This window comes from Siniperca chuatsi, linkage group LG14 (assembly GCF_020085105.1).
Source record: "Siniperca chuatsi isolate FFG_IHB_CAS linkage group LG14, ASM2008510v1, whole genome shotgun sequence".
Classification (NCBI taxonomy): Eukaryota; Metazoa; Chordata; class Actinopteri; order Centrarchiformes; family Sinipercidae; genus Siniperca; species Siniperca chuatsi.
Window position 1 is genome coordinate 19,100,538 of NC_058055.1, and position 17,951 is coordinate 19,118,488.

At 38.7% G+C, this 17,951-nt stretch overlaps 1 protein-coding gene across 1 annotated transcript in view; it reads left to right on the forward strand.

Moving 5' to 3' along the window:
- The window catches only part of LOC122888596 (gamma-aminobutyric acid receptor subunit beta-2), a 64,809-nt gene that overhangs the window by 30,595 nt on the left and 16,263 nt on the right, over positions 1-17,951 (forward strand). Inside the window, exons 5-6 of the mRNA XM_044223230.1 lie at positions 5,914-5,996; positions 17,471-17,608. Coding sequence (XP_044079165.1) covers positions 5,914-5,996; positions 17,471-17,608 — 221 coding nt within the window. The remainder of the gene's footprint in view (positions 1-5,913; positions 5,997-17,470; positions 17,609-17,951) is intronic.

Consider the following 17,951-nt stretch of genomic DNA (forward strand, 5'->3'; position numbering starts at 1 on the left):
TTCAAAACAAAATCCACCAATTCAAGGGCATTCTTTTACCTGTGAAGAAACAACAGCAAATAGCAGAAATTGACTTCAGGAAGTATACAGTGCAAAAGCAAATGATAACAAACAACAGAAGTACCTTTCTGTATTTCTCAGGCAGGGTATAGGGCACATCTAAAGGTGGGTCTTGACTGTTCTTAATCTAGGTTATTTGCTGTAGGATAGGCCTGAATATTCTTTGTTGAACTGAGTGGTGTGTTTGTCACTGAGGATTAGTGAGCATAGGGAGACAACAGTATGAACTGCAGAAACAAAGAGCTTTTCTAACAATTAAGGAGATAAATTAGCATACACAAGTTACATCGGATATTTATAACCAATATCATTGACTAAATATTTACAGTAAATGACAAGCATAATATTTTGCCTTCCAACATTAAAGAGCAGTGATTTTTTTGTGATTATGTAATTAGTGCAACAGCATCCAAGTGATTTGGTTCTGTGGGCACCCTACTCCCTATGTTTCCTTGGTAGGCTGTAGGTGGGAACCAGCTGGCTATGGGGGATGAGTGGTCTCTGAATGCTGTTATTATCTTAAATATCAAATCATGCAGCTCTCATTTTGTGTCTCTGAAGGAAACTCATGGAACTCTACAGGCAATGGAATAGAGGTATTCAGATCCTGGCTGTACCACAATGTAAAAAATACTCCATTGAAAGTACAAATCATGGGGAACTAATGCCATGAGATGGGCTATAAGGTTATCCTTTTGTATGTAAAATCTGAATCTGCAAATTAAGTAGAAAACTAGAAAATATTGCTGTCAAACTGTATAAGAGTAAAAAAGTACAATATTTCCCTTTGGAATGTGGTGAAATAGAGGTATCAAAGCTGTATAAAATGTACGTCAAAACTGTACTTTTAAAAGAATGTATTCAAACACACATCCCCCTGCCCCAGCAGTTACCCCACAACAACTGATACTTCCATATTGGCTGTGTAAAGGCTTGTGTTTTACTCACACAACCTGAAGTGTCATTTTCCCAACATGGAAAGCAGCGACTGTGACTTCAGTAATCCTGTGTCCCACCTCCACTGACAGCAAAGACAGTGGGTCAGAGCTGGACTTGTCTGAAGTGCTAGCTTAGCATGACTTCAACAGATGCAGAAGAGTGAATGGAGGGTGACAAAATACTGAGTGGTTGGGAGGATGTACTCGTAAATTTCACCCAGATTCTATTACACTGATCAATACTGTAAAATACTAGCTTAAAAGTAGCAGTATTAGTAGTACTAGTAGTTACACTACTGAATGTAACTTTATGTAGCCTTGTAGTTTGGGGGTGTGGAAAACTAAGTCGACACCACAGATTTTTTTGGTCTACATGGCAGCATTATTTGATATTCTCTGGAAAAGGCAATTTACTTGGCCTGAATCCCAATGACTGCTGGAAACCCTTAAGGCTACTTGGCCCTGATTTGACCTCACAAGTTTGATCCATCCAGGAACAGAGTCTTCGAGCACAGTCTTGTAAATATGGAGGGCCACTGCAGGTGATGCAACATATGGGGCTCAGTTGGTGTGGTTGGCAGTGTCCTCAGGCAGTAACCAAGCAACCAAGGAATATACTAAGACTGAGAGTGAAATGTGGCTGTGCATCATTTAATGGATGGGACAAGCGGAAAAGTATGTGAGGGCAAATGGAGAGCCAGACAGCTGCAAACACAATCAGGCACTTACAGACACAGACACACACACTTACACAGAGTGCCAGCAACATAACAAACATGCACAGGAGCACAAATGCACAAGCATAACCCCACACAAACATGCATAACCTTTACCTTTTCCACACAGTCTTTTTAAAGATTTTGCCAGAGGCTCTTGCTCTCAGTTCTACATGACTCTATCTTGACACAGAGATCAGAAAGTTGCCAGAAAGTAACCGGCAATTTACTCCTTGGTTAAACACTTGGAAGACACAGAGCCCCATCACCAGCAGCAAATCCATCAGAGAGAAATAAACGCTGACAAAGACAGGGGACAAGATGGAAAGAAAAGGAGAATATCTCTAAACCTCTTAGGCTCAAACAACCTTCCTGTCTCACTCTGGGGGATTGGAAACCCCAGAGGTGTATAATATGAAACAGCATGTTAATGTTACGCTTCCCTTTCAACTATTGCTATTAAAAAGTGCTGTTATGATAGTCCCCTCACTGTCTCATATGACATCCTCTGTCCTCAAATTTTCTCTCATCTCTTCTCTTTACATGATTTCACTCCTGTGGTCTCTTTTGTCTTGCTGCCCTCCCTTCATGTGGATATTTAGAGAGCCACAAGTCATCATACCTAAACAACAAAATAGGCTGTTAAACTAAAAACTAGACCATATTCTTCAACTTACAATCTCCACCAAAATTGTTATCCATAGGCTGGTTCTGAATCATTCGTTTGACCATGTGATTTGTGGTTTTACAAAAGTGTTTTATCGAAGACTTGCTCTTGCTACTGGTATAATAAAGTCTAGGTCTCACAGTGCAGTTGTTCAGTATCAGCACACTTGGGTTATGAGGCACCATATCCAATAGGTTTTTGGTCACTTTTTTGCTCTTTTTGGAGCACTGAAGCGCACCATCCTAGAGGGTGAGAAGATAATATACAATATTTTTGGTGAATTACAGTAGCCTACTTCTTTAAACAAAAAATCATGAACTGTGAAATAGCAACAATTCCCCCTTCATTTTTGCTTGATTTTGGTTTGACCTCAAAATTACTGAGTATACCACAAGGACTGTTCTGAATTGGGCAGGTGTGGTCCCACCTGTCCACCATATGGTGCCTGTGGTGAGCTTGGTTGCTAAGACACAAACACAGATAATTTACAGGCAGAATGGGATGCCTCTAAATAGAAAACTGACCGCAAGAACTTTGTGAAAGTACTGTTGTATTGCTGCATCATCATTACAAAAGCATTTCAAAATCTAGGAAATACTTAGATAGTGAGATGCAAAAAGACTGCCATTGCAGTGGCTGTTGGTCTGATTAATGGAATAGTGAGGGTGAGAGAGAGAGAGAGAGAGAGAGAGAGAGAGAGAGAGAGAGAACAAAGATAGCAGAGCGCAGAGAGGCACAGAAACACACAAGGGTGATTATCTCTGCTGTATAACACAGGGGATTGGAGTCAAGATGAGCCTCTCTGGCACAAATTTATCTGTGTTGTCAGGTGTGCCTAGACGATTACCCACCATGCTGTGCTGCTCTGTGGCAACTCCCTCAGTGGGAGTCAAGTTCTCACACAAGACCAGAGCCAGGGAAAGAATGGCAGCCTATTACTCACAGCCTCGTCCTTAATTTTCCCTTCACAAAGTCTGATGGACAACATAACCTTATCTACTGACTCATGGTTGACTGCTGTTATTATCCCTTATTACCCATCCCTGTCCATTTGTTTTGATAGTGATTGGAATGCTAAATGCTATTATGCTGACATATATACACAAAATGTGATGGGGCAGTAAAGTAGAAGGCTATAGCTCTGTGGCCACTGCTGTTTGCAGCTATTATTAAAGCACTTACCATGCTAGAACATTTCTTTTTGAATAGTAGATTAGGTTTATGAGCAATGATTCCATAAATAATCCAGACTTAGACTGCTTTGTTTCATTTGCAGTTCATTTCTTACAATCCATGTATCTGGTTTAAAAGTGCATCATAAGTTAGAATAAAGAAGGTGGTACTGACATTGGTTCTCTTTGTAAAAAAAAAAAATCACTTATGTGTTTGAAGCAGCTTGCAGCTCTTTAAATAAAGACAAGCTCAATGCTGGAATGAGTTTGACATTTTGATGAGCTAGATTTTGGTTCATTTGGCTACTGCTCATGTTGACAGAAAATCAACGTTTGAGGTCAACTCATTTGACCTCATTTGACAAGTGTTTTTTCTTACTAAAATAGAAAACAAAAATACAAATAAGAATACATACTTACTAAAAGAAAATAATTCGACACTGAGTTTCTACCATGCTAAAGAACTTAAAACAAACTGGTTCCCTCTCATCACTGACTGTACCAAGCATAGCCCGGTTGTTGACATGTTTTTTACATCAAAATTGGATTCTGCCAGAGGGAAAGTCAAATAGTTAAGCCTCAGGTGTCAGCTTCATGCTCCACTGTTCCTTTTGCCTCAAAGCTCTTGTATTTGTCTATACAATCACCACTGAGACCATCCCACTTGAAATGAAGATAATAATCTACAGCCTTATTGATCTTTTCTCTCAACATGTCCCATAGTGCCAGGTAGTGTTGATTTGTGGCACTTCAGGTGCTGGAGATTAAAGCTAGCTCCCATTTCAGCCTGCTACAGGATAATATGATTTACATTTGTCATTTAAAGTACTTCATCAGATGAAACTTGTTAACTGAATGATAACTCTGAGACCTTTTGTTAATGAACAGTGTCGGGATGAAATATATACCAGTGTGTTAGAGACCAACTCCATTGGTCCCATAAAAACAACTCCCTTGATTTACACAACGTTCAGAGAGGAACATTCGCTGGCTTATTTATGTGTATGATACATAATATATTCTCTGAATGCTACAGTATCATTGGTATCTTGAGATGCAGAAGGAAAACAATTTCATCAGCTTAAAGATCAACACCTCACTTCTTATGTTTTCCATGTGCTTGTGGACTTGTGCCAGCACCTCATATACTCTTCCCTCTCAAGTGACACTTCAGGGGTTAAGAACTTAAAACATAAAAAGTGCTTTGATTCTAAGTGGAGACAAACATAAAAGAACCTCCCACACTTTGCTTTATTGTTCACAAAGCAAAGCACTGTCAGTCAAATCAACAGAGGGAGGGATGGACAACCGTGCCAAAAGTTTACCCTCACAAGCCTTGTAAATCACACACCTAAATAAAGCTTTGTGACATGTATTTTTTGTTTATGTTTATTTATTGCCCTCCAGATTTGATGTAATAGCTATGCAAATACATTTAATACAAGTAATAATCTCAACTTGTAAAGTCTTTGGGATGTCATCATGTTGTAAAACATTCCCTTTCATCCCACATATTTCATGATGATATGACATGAAGTAGTCAGAGAACAAACACTACCACTGTTATTTTTGGCCTATTGCTGCCACTGCTGTCCCGCAGAGTTTGATCCCTGCAGTGACTCGCATCTCAGGTGGGGCCTGACAGAGGACCCACAGGATTATCCAAACAATACTAAAACTGGGACATAAGGATTAGCTTTGGTCCTGTAATCCCCAATGGAGTTCCCACCACTGCTTCCACCATCCCCCAAAACCTCAAAGGCTCTTGTAGAGGTTGTGAAGATTTTAAGTCTCGTTTAGTTAATCATGGTTACGTGGATAATAAATGGCCATCAGAATTCTGTGAATGTAATTATAAGTGCTTTGGTGAATCATGTTAAACTGTACTAACATTTTGCCATAAACATTTAGATACTTTCATTCACAACACAATGAAGATACAAATCTAACCTAACCTTAACCCAAATAGTCAAACAGAGACCAATGAACATCAAGTGCCAATGCAGGACCCATGGTAGATGGAGGTGGACGTTTGGTTTATGATAGCTGTCACAAGCCAAAGTTCACCAAACTTCAGATTGAACATATAGGTGCTTTAAGGTTTGGTCCTTCAAGGTTTGGTCCTAAATATCTCTACAGCAGATAACAGTTTAATCGCTATCCAGTGGTGGTCTACCTTCCGATCACTAACAGGCTCTTCATTATCAATCATGAGTTATGCTATCACCTTTGGCTACATCTGCTGGGCAAGACGCTGGAGTTTACTGTTATTCTCCTACGGTCAAACATGCAATTTGCTATCTATCAAATTCTACCACAATGTCATGAATTGAACACATCATTTTGTCTTGTGTTTTCAGGATCACTACCACCGCTGCTTGTATGATGGACCTAAGAAGGTATCCACTGGATGAGCAAAACTGCACACTCGAGATAGAGAGTTGTGAGTAATTCTTCCTTTGTTCATTAATTATTCTCTTCTGTCATGTATTGATATTTTGTTTCTTGTCAGTGCTATGAAAATCTTGACTGTCGCAAGTGTCTGTACCCTTATACACTGGCATATCTGCAGTTTTGTTCAGTCAGCTGTCAGGAACTATGTGTGACTGGGCCCGCACTGGGTCACAATAATTTGTGCTCTAATGTGGTACAAGGATTTACGCATAATTTTAACATTTTCAACATAATCCTTCCCATCCAATTTACTATATTTCCCTTGGTAAAAGTAGAATCATTTTTTTCCTTCCTGAATATACCCTCAGCTGAGTTTGCTGTTCTTGGAAGGAACTATTCAGTTCAGATAAATACTATAGCATGATAGTTTTTTATTGCACAAAAATTTGTTCCAAGAATAAAGATATTTTTCAACTACTGCTGATATGGCACATGCTGATATGACTTTGGAAAAATAGTTGGGAATTTAGGTAAAATAGTTTTCATCAGCCTAATTTGTATTTTGATCAATTTCATCACAGTTTGGTGTGGATGATCCATTATTGACACCAGATAGCCCTCATCAAATGAGCTGATGAGGTCATAGCTCAATGAGTACCTCTACCTTCACGAGAGTGGTGGACTACTTTGTGTAATGTGCGCTGTCTGTGGTGCTTAAGTGATAAATGAGAGCTAAATTCTAATGCAACGCACTGGGTTTTAAGGTTTCAATGCATCCCAGGACATTTGTTGTATTTCCATCAGTCTCTTTCAGTTTTTCCACGCTCAGATTTTCATCTATTTGATAATGGAAAAAATAATAAAAAATACAGGATGTCTTTAGTTTCATTTTAGATTTTCTAATGGTATTATTAGTAAAACCTAAAATGTTAGGTTCATTGTTCTCAAATGAATGTCTTTCTTTATAACTTCACTTGTGCAGGATGTTGTCCAACACAGCTGACAGCCCTGTTGTTAAGTGCTGCTCTAATGCCAAAAACCTTACCGCCTTAGTTGCTGGCACACTAGAGAGGGATGAAAGCAGTGACAACGCCACTCATCTACCATCATGGGGAAAATTTGCTTGCAAACCAAGATAGTCCAACTTGCACATGCTTAGTCAGAACTCAAATGGATAACTGTAAATGCATCCGAATGTAGTTGTCATTTAAAGATGGCTAAAGGGTGTTACACCAATTGTGCAAGTCAGCTGGAAGGCCTACAGCTGGAGCTGGTGTACAAAGGGAAATAGAGCGTAAGGAGCAAAGGAGGCGGTTTAAAAGTTTTTGTGAACTCAAGACAGCACAATACAGTTAAACAGTTTTGCAGAAGCCTGATACTACTAGCAAGGTGACATAAAAGTACCTGCTTTGAAAATTTCTGATGTCATGCTGAGTTCTGTGACAATGTGGTTACAGGAATGCATGGAGACTCTACTGTACAGTAGGCAGCTAATGGACTAGAATGTGTTTTGCTTGGTGCATGATGTGCACATAAGGCTTTCCAACTGTATTACATATTGCATCAAATTATATAATTCCTATGAAAAGAGTTTGTTGATATCAAACACTGAATTAAAACACACATTATGTCCATCTTCAATATGAAAAATTGAGGCCATCTGGCCTCGAGATAGGTACAAAAAACTGAAAATGAAAACTTAGGAAGGAGAGAACACCAACAGAGAGGGAATTGAAATAAAGCTGTGGCAGATTAGTGTAAAAGAGATGTGGAATGGGATGGGAAACATTCTTGTGTGTCAGCTGTTAGGCCAAATGGTTGAAGGGAACCAGGAGGGGACAAATCAATTAAACCTGTTTTTCAACAGGTTTGACAAGGCGACCTCAGGCCTCCCCTCTCCTTTACTGATGTCAGTGCAGTTGGCATCACAGCACCTTAGCAAATCTTAACTGTCCAACAAAAATACAACATGACTGCACTTTTCCTCTACCCAGTCTGTCCATCACTGTCACTTCTTAGCAGGGACTGAGGAATGTCCACTTGTCTTTAACCTCCTAGTGAACCTGAAATTAGGGACCACTGTCCCGAATGACTGCTCACATTAAGGGCCTGTGAGAGGATGTTCCTCTCGGGTCAACATGGATTGACAAATAAAAACAGTCATATTCCCATTCTGCAAGTTTTGAGGCCTTTGGTGCTAATTGTTTTCTTTGACTCCCCCAGAGATTCAAACATCCTTTAACCCTTTCTGTTTGAGGTGGGATGCAGGCATGGTGGACAGTGTCAGGAATTCCTGGATAATGGATGAACTCACAGACAGACTGGATTGTATAATTTCTATTCTGAGGCCAATGAGAAAACTGTAGTTGTATTTCACAAAAAATTACTATTACATTGTCTTAAATGTCCCACCTTGTGTTTTTGCATCTTTTATCCTGCCTGAAAACACACATCACATATTCTTTACATTACTGGTACATATTTAGCACGCTAGATAGGAGATAGATTGTGTGTTACTATAGTACCTTCCATCGGGTTCCATTAATTACAGTATGCAAATCAACTTCACAGACTTGAAACTTTCTGATACTAGGTAATCCATTTCAGTGAATATTTCTAGATACCGTAAGTTACCTAACCATTGGACTTTGACGCAGTTGAGAGTGCAAGTTGAACAAAGAAACCCGTGTGCCTCATTTTCTAATGCTCACATTTAGAAACACCAATGCTACATATAAGGTCACAGACCAGGGGGAAATTAGGAAAGTATTGAAGCAGTAGAGAGGATGACCTTCATGCTGACACTACTATACACAAGTCTGCTTGCTTGTCATCTGTAGTTTCTCTTGCCAAGAGGAGCAATGAGCAAAAACGCCTTAATCAAAACTAATTGGGAATCTGGTATGCCTCTGGTAAGATGGTGTAGAGCTCATAGCTGCATACTGTGCAGTGTAAATTTAAACTACTTGTTTGAACAGAGTTCAGGGGAATGAGGGAGTGAGGGGGAGACAGAGGGGGACACTGGCTGTTTACAAATGAGTGTGCCTCACAACACAGCTAGTTATCGGCAACCTGAGCACACATCCTTCTCTTTTAATTTGGTGACATGCTTTTTCCCACAAAGTTTAAAACACACAGGCTGGGGAGTAGTAACTGCAGCTGTGTGTGTGTGTGTGTGCATACATAGATGTGGGTGTGTATGTGTGCACACAGTGTACGTGTGCACATCACAGGCACTTGAAAATGTGATGTGCCCGGCAGCTAAAAATTTGAAAACAAAACACACGTTTCCTATTTTGTTTCATCTGGGCCCCGGGAGTTGAAGGGCTCATGGAGCAACAGTGTGAAGGGGATCTCTGCTGGTTTAGACTGTCTTAGATCTAGTGTTGCCTTCGATGACTCCACTCATTGGGTTGGATGGTTGAATTTTATGCAGTTGTGCTCCTTCTCTTCTCTAAATTCCCTGAGTGTGTCTGTTTTTTCTATCCTGGTCTCCATGTGCTTCTGTCTGTTGGCTTGTTTCCAGTGAGTTTGATTGCACCAATGTCTCCTAATATCAGTGACGCCTGTGATTTAATAGGTTTTGACAGATTGAACATAAAACATCCAAGAACTTTCATTTATGGATCAGGCTTTCATCCCTTCATGCTGACCTTTTCTAAATATTTTAGGCAAAAGTTAAATTGCTGACCCTGGTTTAATTACCAACTTTTAATCACACAATAATAAGCCGTTTCACTATGATGGTTGCTGTATCAGCATGGTTATTTTGTGCAAAAGGGATGGAGCCAACGTATTGTTGTCAATTCTACAAGAAAGTTAATTCATCTGTTATAATTATTAAGTTACCATGCACAAAAAACCTCACTAGAGTATTAATTATTCTCAAATTCCCAACATACACAGTTCTGTCACTTATTGAATAAAAGGTTGAAAATTCAAGAAATACTAAAAACACTTCTTAGGCCACACTGGATATTACAGCTGTACTGAGCCTAGAGAAAACAAATGTATTTGTTTACTGACAGTTTCCATTGTAAACTGTACTATTCATTATATGCACAAGTCTTCCCCCTTTTGTCAACCAATACCCCCTTTTAACTGTACCATTTTACTCTCATTTGTGATTTTCTGTCCTGAATCCCACCAGGACTTGATGCATGGACAAGGATCACATCCTATACGCTCTACATTTGCAACATGTTTGACATGAATGAGAGGTTCACATGGAGGGAGGGAAGGGGAAAATAGGAAATCTCATGCTTACAGTGGTGAGGATGGAGAGATGTAAATGATTCATAGTGAATAGCCCATGGACGTTTCCCACCCTGCCTGTGACTAATGGTTTGGTGGATTTACAAACTGCTCACCCATATTTTGGATTGTCAGTTTTGTATGAATAAATAAATAAAAAATAAGAAAGATAAATTCATAAACATTGCACAACATCTGTTCTAGAGTGTGTCTGACACTGAAGACTGCGATTTGTGTTCTGTTTCCAAATGTCAACTTTGGTTTATTTTAATCATGACTAAACTTAACCAAGTAATTTTAGTAACCACAAGTTAACCAAACCTTTACTACAGAGGTGGCAGATCATAATATGCTCATACAAATTATTTTTGGAACAATTATATGGGTCATTTTAGAAGGTAATGACAATTTATCTGTAGTGCCACAACTCCATTTAAGGAGCAGTTGATGTTGACTGGCACTGGAAAACATAAAGGGGATGGTGAAGGAAGCAGCACCAGACAGGAGTCTGTACAAAGAGGTGGCATTTATTAACAAAAAAATATGAAAAAGAGGAAAAAACAAATCCTGGGCAGGTAAAGAAAAATAAGTTCAGCTGAAGAAAAAAATACACCAAAAAAAGCACAGCAAGCTGCCACCTGCTTCCCGACTACTGACTAGTGACAAGCATTTTATCTTCTCAGCCTCACTTAACAGGAACCTACTACCTGCTCAGGAAACCTCAGGATGAGTTAGATTGATTCAAAGTATACAAATAATACAGCACAACAAAAAAAGCATTAATTTAAGATTTCTCAGTCACTGCTGACATCACAATTTACCTATGGCCTTGCACTCACATCCATGCGTGCACCAACTTTAACAAAGATTAATTTACTACAGAACATTTTTACGCCTCCTCCCTCTTAACTTAAAGGGGCCCTGTGGAGTTTTCTTGTTAACAAACAAAAGTTATGTTTACATTCAGTGTTTCTCACCTAAACACATTAAGTGTATCATTGAGCTCTAACAAACATGGCAAATAATGCCTTTCCTTCCTCATAAACCATTTGCAAAGCTGAATATTTAAAATCCAGTGGCTGGGGCAGACATCTTGCCAGCACTCTCCCTGACTTTATATATTATTATTATTATTATTATTATTATTATTATTATTATTATTATTATTATTATTATCATCATCATTAGTGGTAGTGGTGGTACTAGTAGTAGTATTATTCCTAGTATATCATTCCTAGTTTATGATCCAGGGAGAGCTTTGAGACAATAAGTTAACTCTTTGCTCATAACTCACCTAGAGCTATGTGTCTATAAACATAGGCCATAACTAAGATAGATACAAGTGACTACACTCTGGATATGAATACATTATATGATAGAAGAAAATATGTCCTTGATCCTCAGACTCTTCTGTTATCTGTAATGCTGTTACTGCTCCAAGGACTTCATAACAAAAATACATTGTATTTGCTGGCACATCTTTATTATGAGGCAAGATAAACTTGGCTTTAATACCACACAACCTCAGCCTCACGTTCAGCAGTACTGGATAAGGGTTGGGTTTATAACCTTGCAAGCCAGGCCCTGTCACCCTGCATTTGTTTTGTTACTACTTGCTCAGCATCTCTACAATGTATGCGTAATCCAGGACTTCAACTATAGTGTAGTAGGCCACACAAGATTTTACGTCAGTGTAAGGAAATACCATTTCTTGCATTATTTAAAAGGGTTAAACCCCTGATGTTCTGAGTCACTGTTACAGTAATGCAATTTACAAAGTAAAGTACATAAACTGCTGTACAGTTGCCTGCCTTCACACGAAGCTGATTCAATGTTAAATCAATGATTTAACATTGACTTCACAAGTAAAGCAGATGTGCATCTTTTCAATAAATCATATTGAACATAGGGTCACTGATAAACTGAATACGACACAGAAGCATTATTGCTCTGATTAGCTTCTTTAGGTTTGCCATATGTGTTACTGTAGGTGGCTCTTCCGGAGACAGCAAAATTGGGAATTTAAGTGAAGCTCCTCTGTCTTAGCACTGTGAGAGAGTTGCCATTCTCTCTCACACAAAATTTTTCAAACATGCAATAACCGATACTTTAATATCCTCACACATGCATGCTGAAACAGGCAAAGACATCCCTGTTTATTTCTTTATACACTGAGAGGGGAGTGAAAGGCACATTACGACTGTTATTTCACGCAGTTTCTGTGCATTCACAATGAAACTATCATTTTATTACAGCATCTCTACCAAGTAATAGTTATATTTTCTGCACCAGCGATCCGCATCATTTGGACAGAGCCACTTCTATGACTGTCTTTCTCTTTTTTGCTATTTGTACCCATCAGAGCTCATTCTTAGAAAGAGATCCTCTGGGGTGCGAATGGTTTCTACACTTGGGCTTGCATGGCGTATTTATTTATCTTATCTTCAGATATTCTGTCGCTGTCCAGGCATACAGTCAGCTGCAGCTTGCTGTGTACTGCAAAAGTTTGAAGACGTTTTAAATTGGACACCAGGAATAACAATAAAGTCGCTTTGAACTGTGCAGAATCAAAAATTCATCTGAGACATATTTAAGAGTGGGGTAGCCTTCTCATCTCACAGGGGAGTGAGGCAGGCAGTTGTTCCGGAGGTTGGATTTCACGTGTCCATTTGAGTGTGAGGATGTTTTTGTGTGTCCATACGAGCATGTGTGTCTTCATGTGTTCAGGTATGCTTGTGTTTGCCTGTGTCTGTGGACATATGTTTACACATGCACCACAAATTATTGTCTATTAATATGCATTGAATTGCATTTCCTCCTGTAAACTGTGGAAAGAGCCAGGTTCCCTAAACCATGCATTGTAAATGCTACAAGTCTGGTTAGGATGAACTGTGTAGGCTTTTTTGGTGGTGCAGCATTTTCTCAATTTTACTATTCATAGTGAATAAATTAGGTTTGACATCTGTTGTGACGTCTTTTGATTTTAAGGTGCTGTTCTGCTGTTTGTGAACATTGTAATAATAAAAAGCCATCTGTTCTCATTATAGATGTGAAGAAAATCAGATAAAAGGATATTTGTGATTGTTGTTAAAGCTTGTGCATAGCCTTTAAAATGTATATCACAATGACAATGGTGTTTATTACTATGCACTATTTTCTTAGTTTTATTACAGGTATACACCATTTAGAAGTAAAGAAAAAAACTTTGTTATCCCTGATTATGTTTTGCCTACAACAATATCAAAGCCAGTGTTTTATCTCCCTCCAAAATTCTTCTTTGCCCATTAAAACAAATCAACTGAGACATTATTTCATAAGCTTGATAAAAAGGCCTGGAGTCAGATTTGGTCAGGGAGATATGCCAGAGTCCCAGTTAAATAGCTTTAGTATTGTATTGCTATCTCCTCTGATGTTATCGTGAACAATTTCATTTATTTTTGGCCTGCCAAGGCTCCCAGATTTTGGAATCCATGAGAGAAGCCTTTGTGCTAGCGTAAAATATATATTGTCACACCCATAGTTTTTTCTTCTTTTTTAGTACTGAAGGGATGAGTTTGCTTCTCATCCCATTGAGGAATCAAGGAGCAAATTTCCTCTTTTCTCATTTAACTGTTTCATAGTTAATAGATATACTGTGGACTAACTCTCTCTTGTCTGTGATGTATTGCAGATCATGTCTTTTTTCCTCTTTCTATTTTTTTCTCACTCTCACTGTCTTCACTCTTCAGTTAATTTCATGCAGGATGGGAATCAGTACAAATTATCTATGCCAAACACTGTAACTTTAGTATGAAAGCGAAGTGACGTAGAATTGCAAAGTCAGCCTAAATGATGTAGAATCAATGAAGTTAAGTGAACTGGGTAGCTGGACAATCAAAAATATGAGGACTGGATCAAATCATTGCAAAACTTGACACTTTAGCTTGAGGTGTTGCAAAAGGAAAACTAATGAAATGTGCAAACTAGAAAGGCATCATCCTCTAGGGAGATTGTTGTAAATTTAATGGCAATCTCCCTTAAATGCCGATATATTCTGTGTACAAGTGGAAATTTAGCCCTGATGATGGCACAAGAGGAAAGATCAGGGGGTCACCAATAAAATTAGCTTTTATCCTCTGGGGATGATCTTCTGGGACTGAACACAGTGATTCAAATTTAAATTGTGAATCTCAAGTAGAGGAGGTTATTCAGTCGCAGGTTTTATCACTTAAGAAATGTATCCAAAATTAAGTTATTTCTGTCTGCCCCTGACCTGACCTGCCTTTATTTCATCCCATCTCAACTAATATAATTTCCTCATACTCTGCACTTAGTAGAAAAGCACTTAATCGTCTGCAGTTGGTTCAAAATGCAGTTGCCAGGCTTTTTACTGGAACTAAGAGAAGAAAATAAATTAATCTAATTTCACCCTCCTTCTTTTTGCTACTTATTGCCTTTGGAATACATTTTGAAATTGTATTGATTACCTCTTATGTGGGGTGGTGATGATGATGTGATATACTATACCCAAACTATACTGTGCATGAATGTTTTGGAAATACTTTTTTTTTTTTTTTTTTTTTTTAGGAAACGGGCAGTATATTTGAACTAAGTGAGCACCCAACTCCACTTTCTTCAAGAAGAACAAGAGATGTCAGAGTGTGAGGGTGTTGAAAGCAGCCACTGAAGAGTCTGCTTTAATAATTTAGAGCAACTAAATAGGTCACACACGTATTAATTAAGCAGAGCAGGGTATGGAGGAGGGAGAAGATGAGGGAAGGTAGAGTGAAAGATAGATGGACACATAATGGTAGTTATGACAGAGAAATAACCGAGAGGAGAGAAGGAGAGGAGTGTAATCAAATGGAAAAGGGAGAAAGGGAGATAAGGGAGATAAAAACATAACAAGTTAGAGAAGATGAGTGGGGGAGAAAAGAAGACAAGACCAGAGGAGGAAGAAGAGAGGAGAAAGGGGTGTGGTATTACATTCTATATTGTATGCATTAATAGATGAAACAGCGTGGGAGTTCCCTCTAAACTGTTCTGTCAGACATGCTTTCATTCCTCATCCAGCCTGGCCCTGTCATCACAGCCATCCCACACACATAGTCATGCATATCAAGCATGTTAATTCACTTTCTAGCTGCTAAATCTCCCCATCATCAACATTCGACAAAGCAATGGTCACACACACTGATGCAAAAAAGAAAGTCAACTTCCATACATGCAATAAAATAAAAATCACTCAGGCAAACTCCACTAACATGCAAATCCCCCATTGCCGAAAACATGCAGTTGTAACAACTGTTGCAACCATCACAAATGATTATTATGTTGCATGTTGAGTTACTGAAAACAGTCCCGATTATTGTTTAATCCATCTCCTGCTGTTACCTAAAATGCAATACCACACATGCACAGTGGGAGGGACTGTAAAGTTTTATCAGTTTTATGGTGTCAGACTACAATATTCAGTTGTTTGTCCTGAGGCAAGTGTATTGCAAGTCTTGGCCTCCTACCTCTCAGCTGAGCAAGTTCATACTTTGGAACACTCATTGTGATGAGCTGTCAGAACGCTGAGATAAGCTAGCGCTGCTAGCTTGCTGTGTACAAAATATAGCATCCGACTGTGTTGCACTATAAGAATTAGCTTTGTGTCACTTCTCAAAGAATGCCATAATGGAACAGCAATAAAACAAGCTTGGCTGACTGGGATGACTGGGCTTTTTTAAAGCAGTCTACCATGATTTATTATTATGATGACTTCTGCTGTGGCGCAGGGAGGCCTCAAAACAACTTCAATACTATTGAAAGAGGCATTCAAAAACACACACACACAGATTCACATGGAGATAATATATACCCTTTTTATATATTACTTTGCAAATCGCTGTTTTAATAGAGTTTCGCATAGTTTTAGCTTGGCTTTAATGGTGAGCAAGGCTAAAAAAGTGTACTAACCCCAGCTGTCTTCTGTCCCTCCTCATCTCATTCCTCTCCCGTCTCTGAGACCAATACTCTTATGCCCTGAAGTCAACAGACATGAAAACTGCACCAGAGCAGACAGTAGGCAGTTGGTTATGCAAGACCCAAGTTTCATGGTCTAATGAAAATGGTCCACTTTTCTTGTTGCCTTTTTTTTTTTACTTGTCTTCATCTATAACTACAGAGTATCATGTTACTCAATCATTTATTTCTCCTGCCCACTGGCCGCTTTGCTGTCCATGTCGCCACTGATTTGGCCAAAATGAGAGCAAAAGAGCGAGTAGCTTTGGTTCAAATTAATATTAATGGACTTGCTTCTTGTCCCTTTGTAGATTTTACTGTGTTTTAGTGATGAAAATGGATGCCAAGCCTGGTTATTTAATCAGTCTTGGTCTTGGTATTAAATAATTTAGTTGCTCATGAGACAAAACATAATAAAGTTGACTCATAAAGTCAGTCCCATATATGAGGGGTTTCCTCAGCTACTATATGGAATGTTAGCTTAACCTGATTTCATAATTTATAGTTTTAACAGACTTTTTCATTATTCAGTTATTGTTAAGAATACAGTACCAAGACATCAGCATGTGCCTTGCTAATGGTACCTCAGAGGTTTATGTTGAGGTGCAACTGAACAAGGCATGGGACTGTTGTGGAGCTGCTTAGTGGCGCACTATAGACTGGTTGTACTGGGCTGAATGTGGGTAACTGTGAGTACTTATGAATCAAGGTTTTAAAAATCTGTTAAAAAAATCACTTTAGTCATGTCATGTTGAACTATCACAACTATCACAAGTGAGGGGTCAAGAAGAGTCAAGAGCACACAAGTGGATACTTTTGAATGTAAAATACAATACAATAATAATAATAGGTGAACAAATTCCTGCTAGTACTTGACAGATTTACAGATTTTTGAACCACCCCCATTAACAGAATAATGACAGAGTTGCTACTTCACAGTGTCATGGCAATTAGATGTCAGTTCACTGACTTCCATTCATTCTCGCCAGTCTAGTCCAATTTAGCCAGCGCCTTTTCCTTTTAATATACAATATGCAAGTAACTGTGGGATAAATTGATCTGGCACCATCTAAGACAGTAAGTAGTAGTAGCAAATAAGCAAATGTATTCATACTGTAAATGCATATACACAGCAGAAACAGTAAAATGGTGACAAATGCAAACCGAATCATGCTTAGTGGTTAATTAACTGGACTGTACGGGATAAAGATGGGACATAATTATGAGCAGATATACAGACCATTACAATCCTCAGTAAATCCTGTTCTCTGTACCCTTTCTCAGATGGTTACACTACAGATGACATTGAGTTCTACTGGCGAGGAGGAGACAATGCTGTGACGGGGGTGGACAAGATTGAACTGCCACAGTTCTCCATTGTGGATCATAAGCTCATTTCCAAGAATGTTGTCTTCTCTACAGGTAATGTTAACGAACATACTGAAATGCATGAATCACACCAGTCATAAAAGCGACCAAGTTAGTCTTGTGTTAGTTGAATGTATAGGACTGAACAGACAAACAGCAACACCAGTACAACATAAAGCAATCTAATATTATCACCCCTAAAATATATATTATCTTGTAGCATATATGTTCAATTTGTGTATATAGACGCACACTTAATTGTTATTACTTTGGCTTTATTTACATTAAAACAGCCCTTTCATTATTTTCTGTCTCTTAGGGATATTTTATTTCATTATCATTATGCTGCTGCAACAAGGGCAATATGGCAATTCATAAATATTGACTCATTTCACTG